Raw genomic sequence first — 15,528 nt, forward strand, 5'->3', positions numbered from 1 at the left:
ATTAGCAGCCCAGAGTCGATAGAAATCATATGTAGATAAACGACGTTGACCTGTAGAGTTCCAAATTGGTGACTGGGTATTTCTGAAAGTGTCGCCTATGAAAGGTGTAATGAGATTCGGCAGAAAAGGAAAGCTCAGTCCGCGATATATTGGGCCTTATCAGATTATTCGAAAGATAGGCGAGGTCGCCTACGAGCTAGACTTACCATCTGATCTAGAGGCAGTACATACGGTATTTCATGTGTCAATGCTCCGTAAATGTATTGGTGATCCTTCCAGAATATTTCCCATAGAAGATATCCAGGTAACTGAGGAGCTGTCCTATGAAGAACAACCTGTAGCTATTTTGGATCGACAGGTGAGAAGATTGCGCACCAAAGATGTACCTTCTGTTAAGGTCTTGTGGCGAAACAATAACAGAGAAGAAATGACCTGGGAAGCGGAGGACGAGATGAAGAAAAAGTATCCTCACTTGTTTCCTATGCCTACAGGTAATCTAAATTCCGAAATTGATTACATTGATTGGTGAATGATTTTATATATGCTACCTATAGAAATAAACTCCCCCGAAATGCGTGCAAGACCCTATAAGGCTAATTTAACATTTGAGGACGAATGTTCTAAAGGGGGGGAGGATGTTATATCCCGTAATTTTGCACATTCGGATAAATTGAAATAATTGTGACTAGTAAGAGATAAAACAATATTTTGGTTTTAGCAAATATATATATTGTTCATGAGAAATATTGATGCGAAAATATCGAGGGAGGCTAAGGGCAAAATTGAAATTTTGAAAATTTATTTCATGAATTACAATATTAACCAACTAATTGGGCTCAAAAAAGGAGAAAAAGAGGCCCAAAATTAAGGGGTGGCCGGCCATGGGCCCAAGCCCATGTGCCCATTTAATTCAAGACTATTAAATAAGGAAAAGGGCCACAATTTCTTCATTTTCAAAGAAGCTTCAAGAAGAACAAAACTTGAGAGAAAAAGAAGGGGCCATTCGGCCATAAGAAGAGAGAAAGAAAAAATTTTAGCCCATCAAACTTTGATCCAAAAATCTTAATTTTCTAGTATTCCTACTAAGCTCAAGACCCTCTTCAACGTGGTACAATTATTTTAGCAAGAAAATCACTTTAGTGGCAAGTGAAGAATTTGAAGAAAAGGTAAAAATTCCATCTTTTCTTTTATGGAAGACTTATATATATATATATATATATATATTGTAGTATATGGAAATGAATGTAAAGTATGAAATTTGTGTGTTGTGGGTGTGTGGGTGTGTGGCCGTGTGTGTGGGTGTAGTGAAGGAAGAGAAATTAAATTCATTTAGTATGTTAATTTTGTTGTGGTGGCCTTGTGATGTAAATGGAAGAATAATGGTTCAAGATTGGCATGAAAATTTGGTTGTAAGTTGTTGTAGGAAATTTTATGATTTTATTATAGTTTTTATGTAATTATGGGAATGGAGTTGTTAAGGTGCAAATTGTTGTTGTTGTTGATGAAATTGGAAGATAAAAATGTGTTGTGAATGTTCGTGTCGAAGATTGGTTTTTGATGGGATTGTCGGAATATTGTGTAGATTGTTTGAAATGTCTTTGAATTATGTTTGAATAATCTTGAGCTAGTGAATGAATATGTAAGTGGCGATATTGGCTTGAAAATACGTAGTTGAATTGAATAATGATGAACTATGTAGAAAGGAAGGTTACTAGTGTTGGAATGTGTTTTAAATTGGGTTTTTGATGTTATTGGTATGGTTGTTGGTATTGTTCGTATGGTTGTTGATGAATTTGGCCGAGTTAAATTCTCGGGGATGTTGAATTTACAGGAGAGATGCTGCCGAAATTTCTGTAGACAAGTACTAGTTAGAATTGGATTTCTAAGTACTTGTAGCTAATATTTGGTAATTGATAATATTATTGTAGATATTGGAGAGCCCGAGACTTGATTCGGGATTTGATTAGCGAGCGATCGAGGTATGTAAAGCCTACCTTTCTTTCTTTTGGCATGACCTTTTTGGAATGAATAAATAACGTATAAGTATGCTCCTAAAGAAAATCCTATTCTTAGAGCCACTAGGATGGCTAACATCTTTGACCTCCATAAGCTATTCCATATGGCTGGATACATATTTTATGATGTTCAAAGATTCTATTTGTTATGTTCCGAATGTTGTTCGAAAGAAAAACGAGAAGACTAAAGCCTTTGATGAATACTTCGATATGAAAATATGGTCTTAAAGTCCCCATTTGATTTGATCCATAATGTTATCCGCAATTTTTCTAATATGAATATGTGATCCATAATGATGTTCGAAAGTCTTCTAATATGAATGATACTTGAATTTCCAAGTATGACTTATGAAATATTTTCAGAAGGTTCCGTGAAAGTTCGTAATTCTCTCATACTAATTCTGATTGACCCGAATCTTATTTTTGAGCCTTTAGATGTTTGTAAATATATTTGTCTATTGATTTTGAAATTTATTTATGTACTTATATGCATATGGTTTCCGCACTACTCCGCTCGTGCATACTACTATTACATCGTTCGCCGGATCCCGGGCCGGTTTTGTGATCGTGCGCACTATGTTACATTCGGCAGTATGATGTGTTACGGTTCCCGAGACCTCGCCATAGGGCCGGGTACCGCTTATATACAGCGTTATGATGTGATATGGCATATGATGTGTTCTGATGATATGATATGTTCTGATGATATGATATGTTCGGAGATTTGAAACCTTCTGGAGTATGATGTGTTGTGGCGCCAGCGTCGGAGGGGCGACCACGTTCCTGAGCCCTATGCATGATTTTTATTTGCATTATATATATTTTCGGCACAGGTTTTGATATATTAATTCTGTATCCATATTCTGTACTTTTCACTTCAGTTATGATTTGGATTACTGTACTTCATGCTTTGCATACTCAGTGCATATTTCGTACTGACCCCCTTTCTTCGGGGGCTGCGTTTCATGCCCGCAGGTACAGACGTTCGTTCAGGTGACCCGCCAGTGTAGGGTACTTATTCTGCTATTTGGAATACTCCTTTGATCCGAAGCTCATATTTTTGGTACATGTCATTTGTCATGCATATTTCTGTATATATGACAATTTGAGGGTACGGCGGGGCCCTGTCCCGTCATATGCTTCTGTTATGGTTTGTAGAGGCCTGTAGACATATATGTGGGTCATGGGTCATGTTTGTTCGATTATGTTTGTGATTTGTGCCTTAAGCGGTCCCGTTTGCTATTATGGCCAAAACGGCCCATATGTTTGTATATGTATGTATATCGGGGCGATGTGTATTCTGCCAGCCTACCGGTTTTGGTATGATATGTCTGTACAAGTGACCGCTTAAGATGATGTTTGTTTTCAGTATCTGTTCATAATAACGTATGCTAAATTTGAATAAGTCTTTGATATGTCGATCTGGTGAGTAAGTCTGTATGGGTGTCCAGTTAGGGCACTAGTCATGGCCCACGGGTCTGGGTCGTGACAAAAGCAGCTCAATTGGTAAGAGGCGTTCCCTTTGTGGAAACAAAAGGCTTGAGGTCGCGGGTTCGATACCCGTAGCTCTGCAGAGTGAAGATGGCATAGTTGTGCGATCCGTCTGCGACCCAAGTCATACAATGCCCAAGTATGTCAAGCATGCATGTCATGGGGGGTCTCACAGTCGCTTGGTCTCATCCATACTGTGGGGTCCTCACAAATGGTTTTCAAAAAATCGACTTAACCGATCGAACCGTACAGTAGCGAACCGATTTTTAGTGTTTTTTAATAAAACCAGCGGTTTTTACATAAATTTATAACTGTACCGAATAATTAGGTTGATTTTTAATTTTATAAAAATAAATTGAAAAAATACCGAACCGTATTGAATAAGTTTATATGTGCAAAATATATTCCATATATTAAATTTAAATATAATAAAATATTTAAAAAAAAATCCTTGGGTTCGGGATGATGAAAACGATTACAAGCTGGTAACATAATTAACCCCTAAAGTTCCAACACTGAAACTAATTATACTATTTCTATTGAAATTAAATTAGTTCATCTTGAGTAGCAACTAACTTGTAAGCTACAAGTTATTCTAACGATTTTGGATAGAAAGCTACAAAGTATTAGATATCTTTCTTCTCATATGATTTTAAGTTTATCTTATTGGATACTTAATCTTAGCAGAATCCGTTCTTGAGTCCCAGTTGATTGATTTTGCCCTCTCGTGCGGTCCAAATTATAATTTTGTCTTTGCTTAGCATTGTTTTACACTATCATAAAACAGTGAAATCAATCTTTACTCTTGTCATCTTTCATGTTTTCTTAATTCATCACCCTTTAAATAGTAAAAATGTCTAAAGAGTTTTTGCCAAAGTCCTATAGAAGTATGCATGATGTCGTGTCTTTGACTTTTACTAGTGATTATAACATGATGTTCTTTTTCTTAAAAAAAATACTCAATAATTAACCGAACCGTACCGATGCTGAAGAGAAACCGAGATGATGGGACGGTTTTGATAAGTCTAATTTTGATTCTACTAAATTAAATAATCGAAAAATTGATATGGTATAAATTTTATAAAATAATTGCCCGAACCGTTTAATATATGGAATATATTTTATACATATAAACTTATTCGGTACGGTTCGGTATTTTGTTAATTTATTTTTATAAAATTAAAAACCAACCTAATTATTCGGTACGGTTATAAATTTAAATATAATAAAATATTTAAAAAAAAAAAAAAAGATACCCCCGTAACAGTTCGATTCTGGTTTTGGATGCAATCTTGAAAAAGAGTTTTGGAAGATGCCGATCAATCCTCGTGGCTAATAATGAGGTCCAGAATCTTATCAGGTCTAGTACACAACGGCCCAAACGAAATAAAGGGCCTACTTTTATATCCGTAGGCCCAGTCTCTAACAAGTTTATAGCTAGGGTTAGGGTATCATTTTTTCTTTTTTCCATCGGCAACTTTGTAACCCCTTTTTCTCTGTTTTCTTCTCTCTAGAAATTTCTGCAAATGGAGTATGTTGTTTCTTTCTTTAGCAAGGTGAAATGCATGTTTTTTTATTTGATGTTGTAATTATTCTGAAATTTAGTAGCTGGATTCGTACCTCAGGATATAGCTTCTTATCAATTGTATCTTTATAAACCCGAATCCTCTAATTAAACATGGAGGAATATTATTCATCCTATCACGCCTCCCCGTATTGTATTCATCTGATAGTGGTAACTCATTGGTCGAACTAATTTTGTAGCTAGCGGCTCAGTTATTTGTGATTTTGCACTTCAGTAAATATTGGCCGGATTAATTCAAATTTGTGTCGTATAGAGTCTATTAACTCTTATTATCAGGAGTTTTCTTCATAAACCTGAAACCCCTAAATTTCATTCTTCATCTCATCACGCTTTTTATTCTGTAGGTCAGGGAAAGAAGTTTCAGCTTCCACAACTATAATGTTGGATAAAGAAATTAAGACAGAGAAGGATTGATGATTTTGCCCCCTTGATGGGGGTCAACCAGAGGGATCTGGTATCCTCATATGAAAGTGTAAGTTTGAGCTACATTTCATTAACATAATTAATTTTTCTAGTGTATCTTTATATAATAATTAATTAATTTCTTTACACATGAGTAAGAGAGGGATAGAAGATTTCATTAAGTAACTTGTATAAGTTTTGTCTAGTGACTTCAGTTTGCATTTATCTTGTGTACAAGTATTTTAGTAGCTTGTTTTCCTAGTGAAAATAATTTTCAAAAATTTTGATCAACCGAACATAATTTTCAAAAGTTTTGATCAACCGAACTTGAGAATTTTATACTCACAGACAAATGATGCAATCTTAAAAATCATCAATCCTTCTTTGGCTTAAAAATCATCGAACTTGGGGATTGTTGCATTCAAGGATTTCAACAATCCTTCATGATACCATCTGAGTATATGTTGTACATCATGATGGTATCACGAAGGGTTGTTGAAGAGTGTATCATTAAAGGATTATATTCCGATGGTATCATGTAGTAGTATATGTCATAAAGGATTGAGTGTCTTGAAGGAATTAACTGTCGATCCTTTATGATACCGTAGTATTTTTTTAAAAGAATGAATCAACCCTCTATGATACCCCTGTCAGTATATGATATATACTTTCTAGACAAAATCTGTCACTCTTTGGGCAGGTATGGGCATCACTGCAGCAGTCCTTCATGATACCATATCAGTATATTATTATACCATGATGGTATCATGGGGGACTGTTAAATAGTGTTTTCGTTGAAGGATTGCAACATTCCTGCATGATACCGTCTCAGTATGTTTTTATACCATTGTAGTATCATGTAGGATTGGAGACTGTTTTGCCCAAGGACTTCAGCAGTCCTTTAAGATACCATCATGGTAATACAACTTCACTATATGCTAGAATAATTATTTTTTGAGATATAAAAAAAATAGAATAAATTTAAAAGATAATAATATATCAGCTATCCTTTTTATTGATATTAATAAACGAAATAAAATGAGTCAAAAGGTGTGTAGAATTAGATTATGAAAAAGAACAAGAATTAAAGAAACAAATAATTTTAGAAAATTGAAATTAAAAAAGGAGAAAAAAGTAAATGAAAATCACAAGAAATAAAAAAAAAGCATAAATAAAAATAGCAAAAAAGATTAATGAAATTAGATTATGAAAATAATAATCAAAAAGAATAAATGAAATTAAAAAAGAAACAAGAAATAAAGAAATATATAAAAAATTGCTATAATTAATATGGAATCTTATTAAGGTGAAAAGAAAATAAAGAATAGTATGATTTGGTTTTAAAAAAATGAAAAAAAGAATAAAAAAATGAGAAATTAAAAGAAAAGTAAGAAAAGGAATAAAGAATAAAAAAGAAAGGCTTAATGCATATGCAGCCACCTAAAGTTGCTCCTTTTTTAAATTTTGGCACCTCAATTAAGTGTTGTTCTTATTGAACCCCTGAATTTGGCCTCAAGTGTGCCTATCAAAAACAATCCAACTTATATATTAATATATATATGGTGAGTTTCATTTTCTTTAGCCCTGCGTGTGAATGTCAATCGTATTCTAAGTGGAAAATTCAACCAATTAAAACTCCTCACGCATTTTAATAATATGTCAGACATTATGTTTTGGTTTTGGCATTTTAGTTTTCAGTTTTGATTCCTTATTTTTCAGTTTTAGTTTTTAATTTTTATTTTCCAGTTTTGGTTTTTTATTTTTTAGTTTCAGTTCTCAGTTTTTATTTCAGTTTTTTCCAATTATGATATTTTATTCTCCAGTTTTGTTATTTAATTGTGTAACACAGTCGCACACTTATTCCTATTTGATGTGTATAATAAAAATGGGTTGGGTGTTTTAACTGGTTGAATTTTTCACGTAGGATGCCATTGACAGGGCTAAAGAAAATGAAACTCACCATATATGTTATTATGTAAGTTGGATTGTGTTTGACAAATACACTTGAGGTCAAGTTCAAGGGTTTAATAGACTTAACACTTAGTTGAGGTGCCAAAATGAAAAAAGAAACAAGTTTAGGAGGCCGCATATGCATTAAGGCAAAAAGAAAAAACAAAAAAAGAGACAATTACCTAAAAAAACTATAAGGGGTATAAAGGATAAATAGTTTTGGGGGTATGAAAGTAAAGGGGCATGAAAGAGTAATTACAACATACCTACACACAAAATAATTACTCTTTCATAATGAGTTAGTTACATAGTATAAAATATTTGGCATTTAGTCCCTAGGACAACTGTATATAATCCCATATACACTGTACATATTGGATCATCAATTTTACAAGGAAATTTCCAAATCAGTCTCTCAATATTCTAACAAAAGGTAAAGACAAATCAAACAATAAACACAATTAGGATTACTCCATACCTGAAAATCACTCCATCTTCTAATGACGGTAACATTCACATACTGGACTGCAATAAAATGGTGGACAGTTATGGAAGCACTGAAGGTTCTGTACTGGGTTTCGTTGAATGTGGATGATAAGAGGCGGCGGAGATTAGAAATGAAGCTTCTCGTGTCTGCCATTGAACTGCTTTCTCCTAGAACGAACAAAACGAGACAAACCTTAGAAGAGAGAGAGAAACAACGTAGAGTGAGAGAGAGAAAGAGCGTAGAGTGAGAGAGCAATAAAGATAAAAGGGATAATAAACAAGAACTAGTTAGTAATATCTGAGAAGGGTAAAATGCACGCAGACCTTACTTTATGGGGGTAGAGAGGCTGTTTCCGATAGACCCTCAACTTAAAAGAAACATAATTATCCAAAACTACTCTTCCTTGCCCTTTTACTTTCATACCCTCAAAACTAATTAACATACCTAGTGTAATTCCACAAGCATAAATAGTTCTTATTTATATCTCTTTTGTATGAAAGTTTAGGGGGCGCATAAACGAAAAAAGAGACAATTACCTAAAAAAACTATAAGGGGTATAAAGGATAAATAGTTTTGAGGGTATGAAAGTAAAGGGGCATGGAAGAGTAATTATTTTGTGTGTAGGCTGTTTCCGATAGGCCCTTTACTTTCATACGCCCAAAACTACTCAACATACCTAGTGTAATTCCACAAACATAAATAGTTCTTATTTATTATCCCTTTTATCTTTAGCGATCTCTCACTCTACGCGCTCTCTCACTCTCTCTCTCTCTCACTCTCACTCTACGTTCTTTTTCACTCTTAGTTGTTTCTCTCTCTTACTCGACGCTCTTTCTCTCTCTCTCTTCTAGGGTTTGTCTCCTTTTGCTCCTTCTAGGAGAAAGCAGTTCAATGGCAGGCACGAGAATCTTCATTTCTAATCTCCGTCGCGTCTTATCATCCACATTTAAAGAAACCTAGTACAGAACCTTCCGTGCTTCCATAACTGTCCACCATTTTGTTCCGGTCCAGTATGTGGATGTTACCGTCATTAGAAGATGGAGTGGTTTTCAACTATGGAGCAATCCTGATTGTGTTTATTGTTTGATTGGTCTTTACCTTTTGTTAGAATATTGAAGAGACTGATAAGGAAATTTCCTTGTAAAATTGATGATCCAATATGTAGTGTATATAAGATTTTATACAATTGTCCTAGGGACTAAATGCTAAATATTTTGTACTATGTCTAACTCATTATGGATTATGTACAGCTCATAGAGAATCAAAAGTGTCACTTACTCTGTGACTACAGTGGTTGTGTTTGATGGGGTAGGATTAGACCGTGTTAGATGGAGAAATGAATGAGGGTTTGGATCAATGGATATACCAAGTTCTGGGAAGTGAGTGTGAGAGGTGGATGTTGTAGCTTCATCTGTCATGAAAGGGAATATTTCTTCATGGAAATGCACATCTCTGGAAACTAGAATTTGTTTTGTCTCTAGATCCAGAACTTTGTAACCTTTCTAGTTAGTAGGATGACCCAAGAAAACACATTTTCTTGCCCTTTCATCAAACTTTCCCCTTCCTTGGGACAAAGTAGATGCAAAACAGAGGCATCCAAATGATTTTTGAAAGTATAACATGGTTTTCTCCCAAAGAGGACCTGATAAGGACTGTTCCCTTTGAGAACTTTAGAAGGCATTCTATGGATCAAATGTGTAGCAGTCAAAATACATTCACCCCAATAGGATATGGGTACTTTAGATTGAAAAAATAATCCTCTAGCAAGTTCCAAGAGATGTCTATGTTTTCTCTCCACCCGCCCCATTTTGTTGTGGGGTGGCAGTGCAACTTCTTTGATGAAAAATTCCCTTTTCTTTTAAGAAAATTGCCTCAAGTGAACCTCTTCCTAACTCAAGAACATTATCAGATTCGATGCTTTTAACATGAACCTCAAACTGTCTTTCTACCATAGACAAAAATGTTTTGAAAATAGGAAAAGCATTACTCTTATTTGTTAATAAAAAGGTCCAAGTTCCTCTACTGTAGTCATCAGCTATAGTAAGAAAGTAATTATATCCATCATGAGTGGGTTGCTTATATGGCCCCCATGTGTCTGTGAATTAGCTCAAAAATTCTAATAGACTTTATATGACTGGTAGGAAAAGATGACCTGGTTTACTTAGCCTTTGTGCATATGTCACACACATATTCAAAGTTAACAGGAAAATGAATGAAATGGAACTCTTTCATTACTTAGAAGGGCAAATGCCCAAGCCTAACATGCCAAAGTTTTACATCTGAGACAGCATTGGCACAAATTGGTTTCAAAGAAAGGCTACATAAACTATTGGAATCACTTCCTTTTTGAATTGAAAATACAGTCTCATTGGTTAAACTCTTAATACTTGACACTCTTGGATGTAAGAGATATAGTCCCTCCTTCACTTCACGAAAATCTCGGACTCTCCTCAAGGAATAATCCTGCAATATAAACTCAGTGGATGTAAAAAATACTGGGCAAGTAAGTTGATTACATAACCTATTGACAGAGAGGAGATTGTACTTAAAATCTGGGACATAGAGTACATTCTTAAGAGTAAGATTGTGTAGAATGGGTACACTTTCTGTATGTGTGACAGTTATCCTAAAGGAATTAGGCAGATTGATCTTAACTGGAATGGGAAGTGCAATTAATGATGAAAAAGAAGATTTGGAATATTGAGAGACTGATTTGGACATTTTCTTGTAAAATTGATGATCCAATATGTACAGTGTATATGGGATTTTATACAATTGTCCTAGGGACTAAATGCTAAATATTCTGTACTATGTAACTAACTCATTATGGATTATGTACAGCTCATAGAGAATCAAAAGTGTCACTTACTCTATGTGACTATGTATACAATAACTATCCTATGCCTCATTAATATTTTGGGCTGCTGTGTGTGCAAGAGTTGGGCCTTCTTCCTTGTTGTTTTGCCAATTCGTTCAGCCCAGTAAGATGAGGAATATGATGGCCCAAAGTAAGATGTGATAGAATATAAGAGCAATAACAGGGGACGAGGAAGGCAGTTGCTGCTTAATGTTCTCTTGGTAAAGCTGGACATGATCCTGGTTATGAAGACAGACAAAGGTGAAACAAATCAGTCAGGAAAATTAGGAGGAGATGAACCTATCCATGGTAGCTCAACTGCAGAAAGTTTTAAGAGTGAAAATGAAGTAAAGGAGGCGGGAAATTTAAGAGCTAGGACAAAGGACAAGGGGGTATTATATGATGCAAAGTGGCTGAATATGATTTTTGATAACGTCTATAGATTCAGGGAAGCTGTAACCAGATATGCAATTGAAAGATGTAAAGGTATAGAGAAGGTTGTTAATCATAAAACAAGGGTTAGAGTGAAATGCAAGGCAAGCAACATCTGTCCATGGATATTGCAGGTTGCCACGGATCCAAGAATGACAATTTCATTATAAGGACCTAAAGCTCTATTTTCACCTTTCTGTTGGGCTAAATTGATTGCGAATATGCGAGCAGAGAAATTGTCTATTAATGAATTTTTTTTTATATGTATATATTTACTAGACTTGACAGAATATTAGCTTTCAGTTCATCATTTATGTGTGTGCTTGGATATAGTTTTTTACTTTTGGATTTCTATATTTATAGTTCTCAGTTATAGATTAATTATTCCTATGATTTGAGTTATACAACTTGTCCTAAATATGTGTCCCTGAGTGTACTTACAGATTTTTCTTAAAAAAAAAAAAAGAGAAAAAAGTTTATCAATTTTTCTTGCTTATATACCACAGTGACAATAAACACTAATTTTCATCCAAAAAAAAGTATAGGTCTTAAAAGAACCTCAAATGAGATCAAGAAATTGTCTTCCAGAGGCAATTTTTTCAAAATGTGGGCTTAGATGCAAACTGAAGTCACTAGACAAAACTTGTACATAAGAAAAATGCAGACGGAAGTCATGAAACAAAACTTGCACAAGGCTACTTAATGAAATCTTCTATCCCTCTCCTACTCATGTGTAATGAAATACTTAATTATCATATAAAGAAACACAAGAAAAATGAATTATGTTAATGAAATCTAGCTCAAACTTACACTTCCCATAAGTACTTAAGATTTGGCCCGTCCGGGTCATATCCTAGGAACAAATAAAGCTTCCGTTCCCGGATCCTTTTGTCTCTAAACTCCCTGACAGTGGTTATAAAAAACTGTTACGGGGATAATTTGATGGCATGAGCGGTAGCATCTTTGCAGGGGTTGCCAACTCTTTCCTTCACCTACATCGCCAAAATAACATTCAATGATGATAATTAACACATAAGAATATATATTAGAGGCTTCAGATAAAAGTATTTTAACTAATCACCTCCTCAAATTGTCTTCCCACTGTTATCGCCTTACGATCATGAGACTCGCTGGAAAACAAATTAATCATTATAAACTAACTAATCAAATAACTTTTATCTAGTCATTACCTGTGCTCCATCCAAGATATATTGAACAGATCCACCACGCATACGTCATAATCCGGTGGAGATGGACTCTCTGATGACCGTGGACAGTACCAGGGAAAGCTACCTTCATCTATGTCTGATGCTGTAACAACATAAATCTTCAGGTAAATCCATAAATAAATTAGCGCTATCACAGTAGATAAGCTGCAAAAGATGTGTGTTATAGAGGGAACTACCTGAAACTTAACAATTAAAATGAAAGTTTTGCAATCTTACGATCTCTTTGAAACTACCAGACGCTTTTTTCTGTTTTAGGACCTTAAATAATCGAGGGGCCTCAATGTCACTCCACGGCATCTCTGAACAAAGATAAAGTTAAGTATCACAATTAGACAAATTTTTTTTCCTGATGAATGGAACAAGGGGTTTAGGAACATCAAACAATCCGTCCTTAGTAGAGTCACATCTGATCACACACCTATTACGCCCGGTCTCATAGTTACTAGTAACTGTTTGTGGCAGGTCTGATCTTTGGATAAATATACAAGTGTTACCTTATCAAAAAAAAAATTACTATGACTAATTAAATAAGAAACAAGTTGAACTAAACTCACCGAGACGAGTTCCACCCTTTTTAGGAGTGTATCCACGACCAGAGAAGTATATGAATATATAGTCGTTGGGTTTACTATCCACGACTTTCCCACTGCCACCACATACACTACTTCTATTGCTAAGAAGCACTCTATATAAGTTGTCGGTTGTCATATTCTTGCCAGTATAGTCCTACCATAATATATTATCAAAATCAATAAAAAAACATTTATATTTTCATAAAAACATAGGCCAAACACTTCGACTCCACAAAGTAAGCACTTCCAAAAGAATACAATTTTGATTATTACCTTTGGGCACGCCAGCATAGACATCAATGCCATCAAGATGATTGATTTAAATACCGGGTCTCGGATTCCATGCATGCTGGGCTATGGAATCGTACATAAAAAAAATAATGTTCTCTTCTTTTAGACCACCTCTTTTCAATAGCTGGAAGGCATGGCACACATCTGCCAGTTCACCAAAATGAATTCAAAATCAGTTAGCACGTGTCTAGACACTAGTCAGTAACAAAGCACTGCCCCATACTATTTTTTTTCACTTTTTTCCCAAATCAGCGTTTGGCCATGAGAATTCCGAATACAATTTGAAGTTGTATTCCGGAATACCAAAAACTCAAAAAACTTGTTTTTAAAAAAAATTCACTTTTTTACAACTACAAAAATGCTGATTCCGGGAAAAAGTGAAAAAGATCCGGAATAAAGTGAATAATTCTTATGGCCAAATGGGGGCTAAAGCTACTAGTTAAATTAGTGGGGACAGTTTCCTTATTCCAAAAATTTTAAAAAAAAGAGTATGGGGCAGTGCTTTGTTACTGACTAGTGTCTAGGCACGTGCTAATTGATTTTGAATTCATTTTGGGTGAACTGGCAGATGTGTGCCATGCCTTCCAGCTATTGAAGAGAGGAGGTCTAAAAGAAGAGAACATTATTGTTTTTATGTACGATTCCATAGCCCAGCATGCATGGAATCTGAGACCCGGTATTTTAATCAATCATCCTGATGGCATTGATGTCTATGCTGGCGTGCCAAAGGTATTAATCAAAATTGTATTCTTTTGGAAGTGCTTACTTTGTGGAGTCGAGGTGTTTGACCTATGTTTTTATAAAAATATAAATGTTTTTGATTGATTTTGATAATATATTATGGTAGGACTATACTGGAAAGAATATGACAACCGGCAACTTCTATGGCGTGCTTCTTAGCAATAGAAGTAGTGTATGTAGTGGCAGTGGGAAAGTCGTGGATAGTAAACCCAACAACTATATATTCATATACTTCTCTGGTCATGGATATACTCCTAAAGAGGGTGGAACTCGTCTCGGTGAGTTTAGTTCAACTTGTTTCTTATTTAATTGGTCATAGTAATTTTTTTTTGATAAGGTAACACTTGTATATTTATCCAAAGATCAGACCTGCCACAAACAGTTACTAGTAATTATGAGACCGGGCGTAATAGGTGTGTGATCAGATGTGACTCTACTAAGGACGGATTGTTTGATGTTCCTAAACCCCTTGTTCCATTCATCAGGAAAAAAAATCTGTCTAATTGTGATACTTAACTTTATCTTTGTTCAGAGATGCCGTGGAGTGACATTGAGGCCCCTCGATTATTTAAGGTCCTAAAACAGAAAAACGCGTCTGGTAGTTTCAAAGAGATCGTAAGATTGCGAAACTTTCATTTTAATTGTTAAGTTTCAGGTAGTTCCCTCTATAACACACATCCTTTGCAGCTTATCTACTGTGATAGCGCTAATTTATTTATGGATTTACCTGAAGATTTATGTTGTTACAGCATCAGACATAGATGAAGGTAGCTTGCCCTGGTACTGTCCACGGTCATCAGAGAGTCCATCTCCACCGGATTATGACGTATGCGTGGGGAATCTGTTCAATATATCTTGGATGGAGCACAGGTAATAACTAGATAAAAGTTTATAATGATTAATTTGTTTTCCAGCGAATCTCATGATCGTAAAGCGGTAACAGTGGGAAGACAATTTGAGGAGGTGATTAATTAAAATACTTTTATCTGAAGCCTCTAATATATTCTTGTGTGTTGATTATCATTATTGAATGTTATTTTGGCGATGTAGGTGAAGGAAAGATTTGGCAACCCTTACAAAGATGCTACGCCTCATGCCATCAAATTATCCCTGCAGTAGTTTTTTACACCCACTGTTAGGGAGTTTGGAGATAAAAGGATCTGAGAACGGAAGCTTTTTATTTGTTGCTAGGATATGACCCGGATGGGCTAATTTCTTTATGGATTTACCTGAAGATTTATGTTGTTACAGCATCAGATATAGATGAAGGTAGCTTGCCCTGGTACTGTACACGGTCATCAGAGAGTCCACCGGATTATGACGTATGCGTGGTGGATCTGCTCAATATATCTTGGATGGAGTACAGGTAATAACTAGATAAAAGTTTATAATGATTAATTTGTTTTCCAGGGAGTCACATGATCGTAAGGCGATAATAGTAGGAAGACAATTTGAGGAGGTGATTAATTAAAATAC

At 35.1% G+C, this 15,528-nt stretch overlaps 2 protein-coding genes across 2 annotated transcripts; one reads left to right on the plus strand and one right to left on the minus strand.

Annotated features, from left to right (window-relative positions):
- Positions 1-12,145: 12,145 nt before the first annotated feature.
- LOC132612220 (vacuolar-processing enzyme-like) lies at positions 12,146-13,326 on the minus strand. The gene is made up of 6 exons (XM_060326537.1): positions 13,294-13,326; positions 13,003-13,174; positions 12,665-12,747; positions 12,410-12,546; positions 12,301-12,349; positions 12,146-12,211 (listed from the first exon to the last, which is right to left on the minus strand). Exons 1-6 carry the CDS (start codon positions 13,324-13,326, stop codon positions 12,146-12,148), a joined length of 540 nt encoding a protein of 179 aa, XP_060182520.1.
- Positions 13,327-13,471: 145 nt separating this feature from the next.
- LOC132612221 (vacuolar-processing enzyme-like) lies at positions 13,472-15,523 on the plus strand. Its single transcript, XM_060326538.1, has 8 exons — positions 13,472-13,508; positions 13,880-14,040; positions 14,159-14,330; positions 14,585-14,667; positions 14,786-14,922; positions 14,967-15,015; positions 15,288-15,418; positions 15,463-15,523. The coding sequence occupies exons 1-8, from the start codon at positions 13,472-13,474 to the stop codon at positions 15,521-15,523; spliced, it is 831 nt and encodes a 276-aa protein (XP_060182521.1).
- Positions 15,524-15,528: the final 5 nt, after the last annotated feature.

Source organism: Lycium barbarum, chromosome 9, assembly GCF_019175385.1.
Source record: "Lycium barbarum isolate Lr01 chromosome 9, ASM1917538v2, whole genome shotgun sequence".
Taxonomy (NCBI): Eukaryota; Viridiplantae; Streptophyta; class Magnoliopsida; order Solanales; family Solanaceae; genus Lycium; species Lycium barbarum.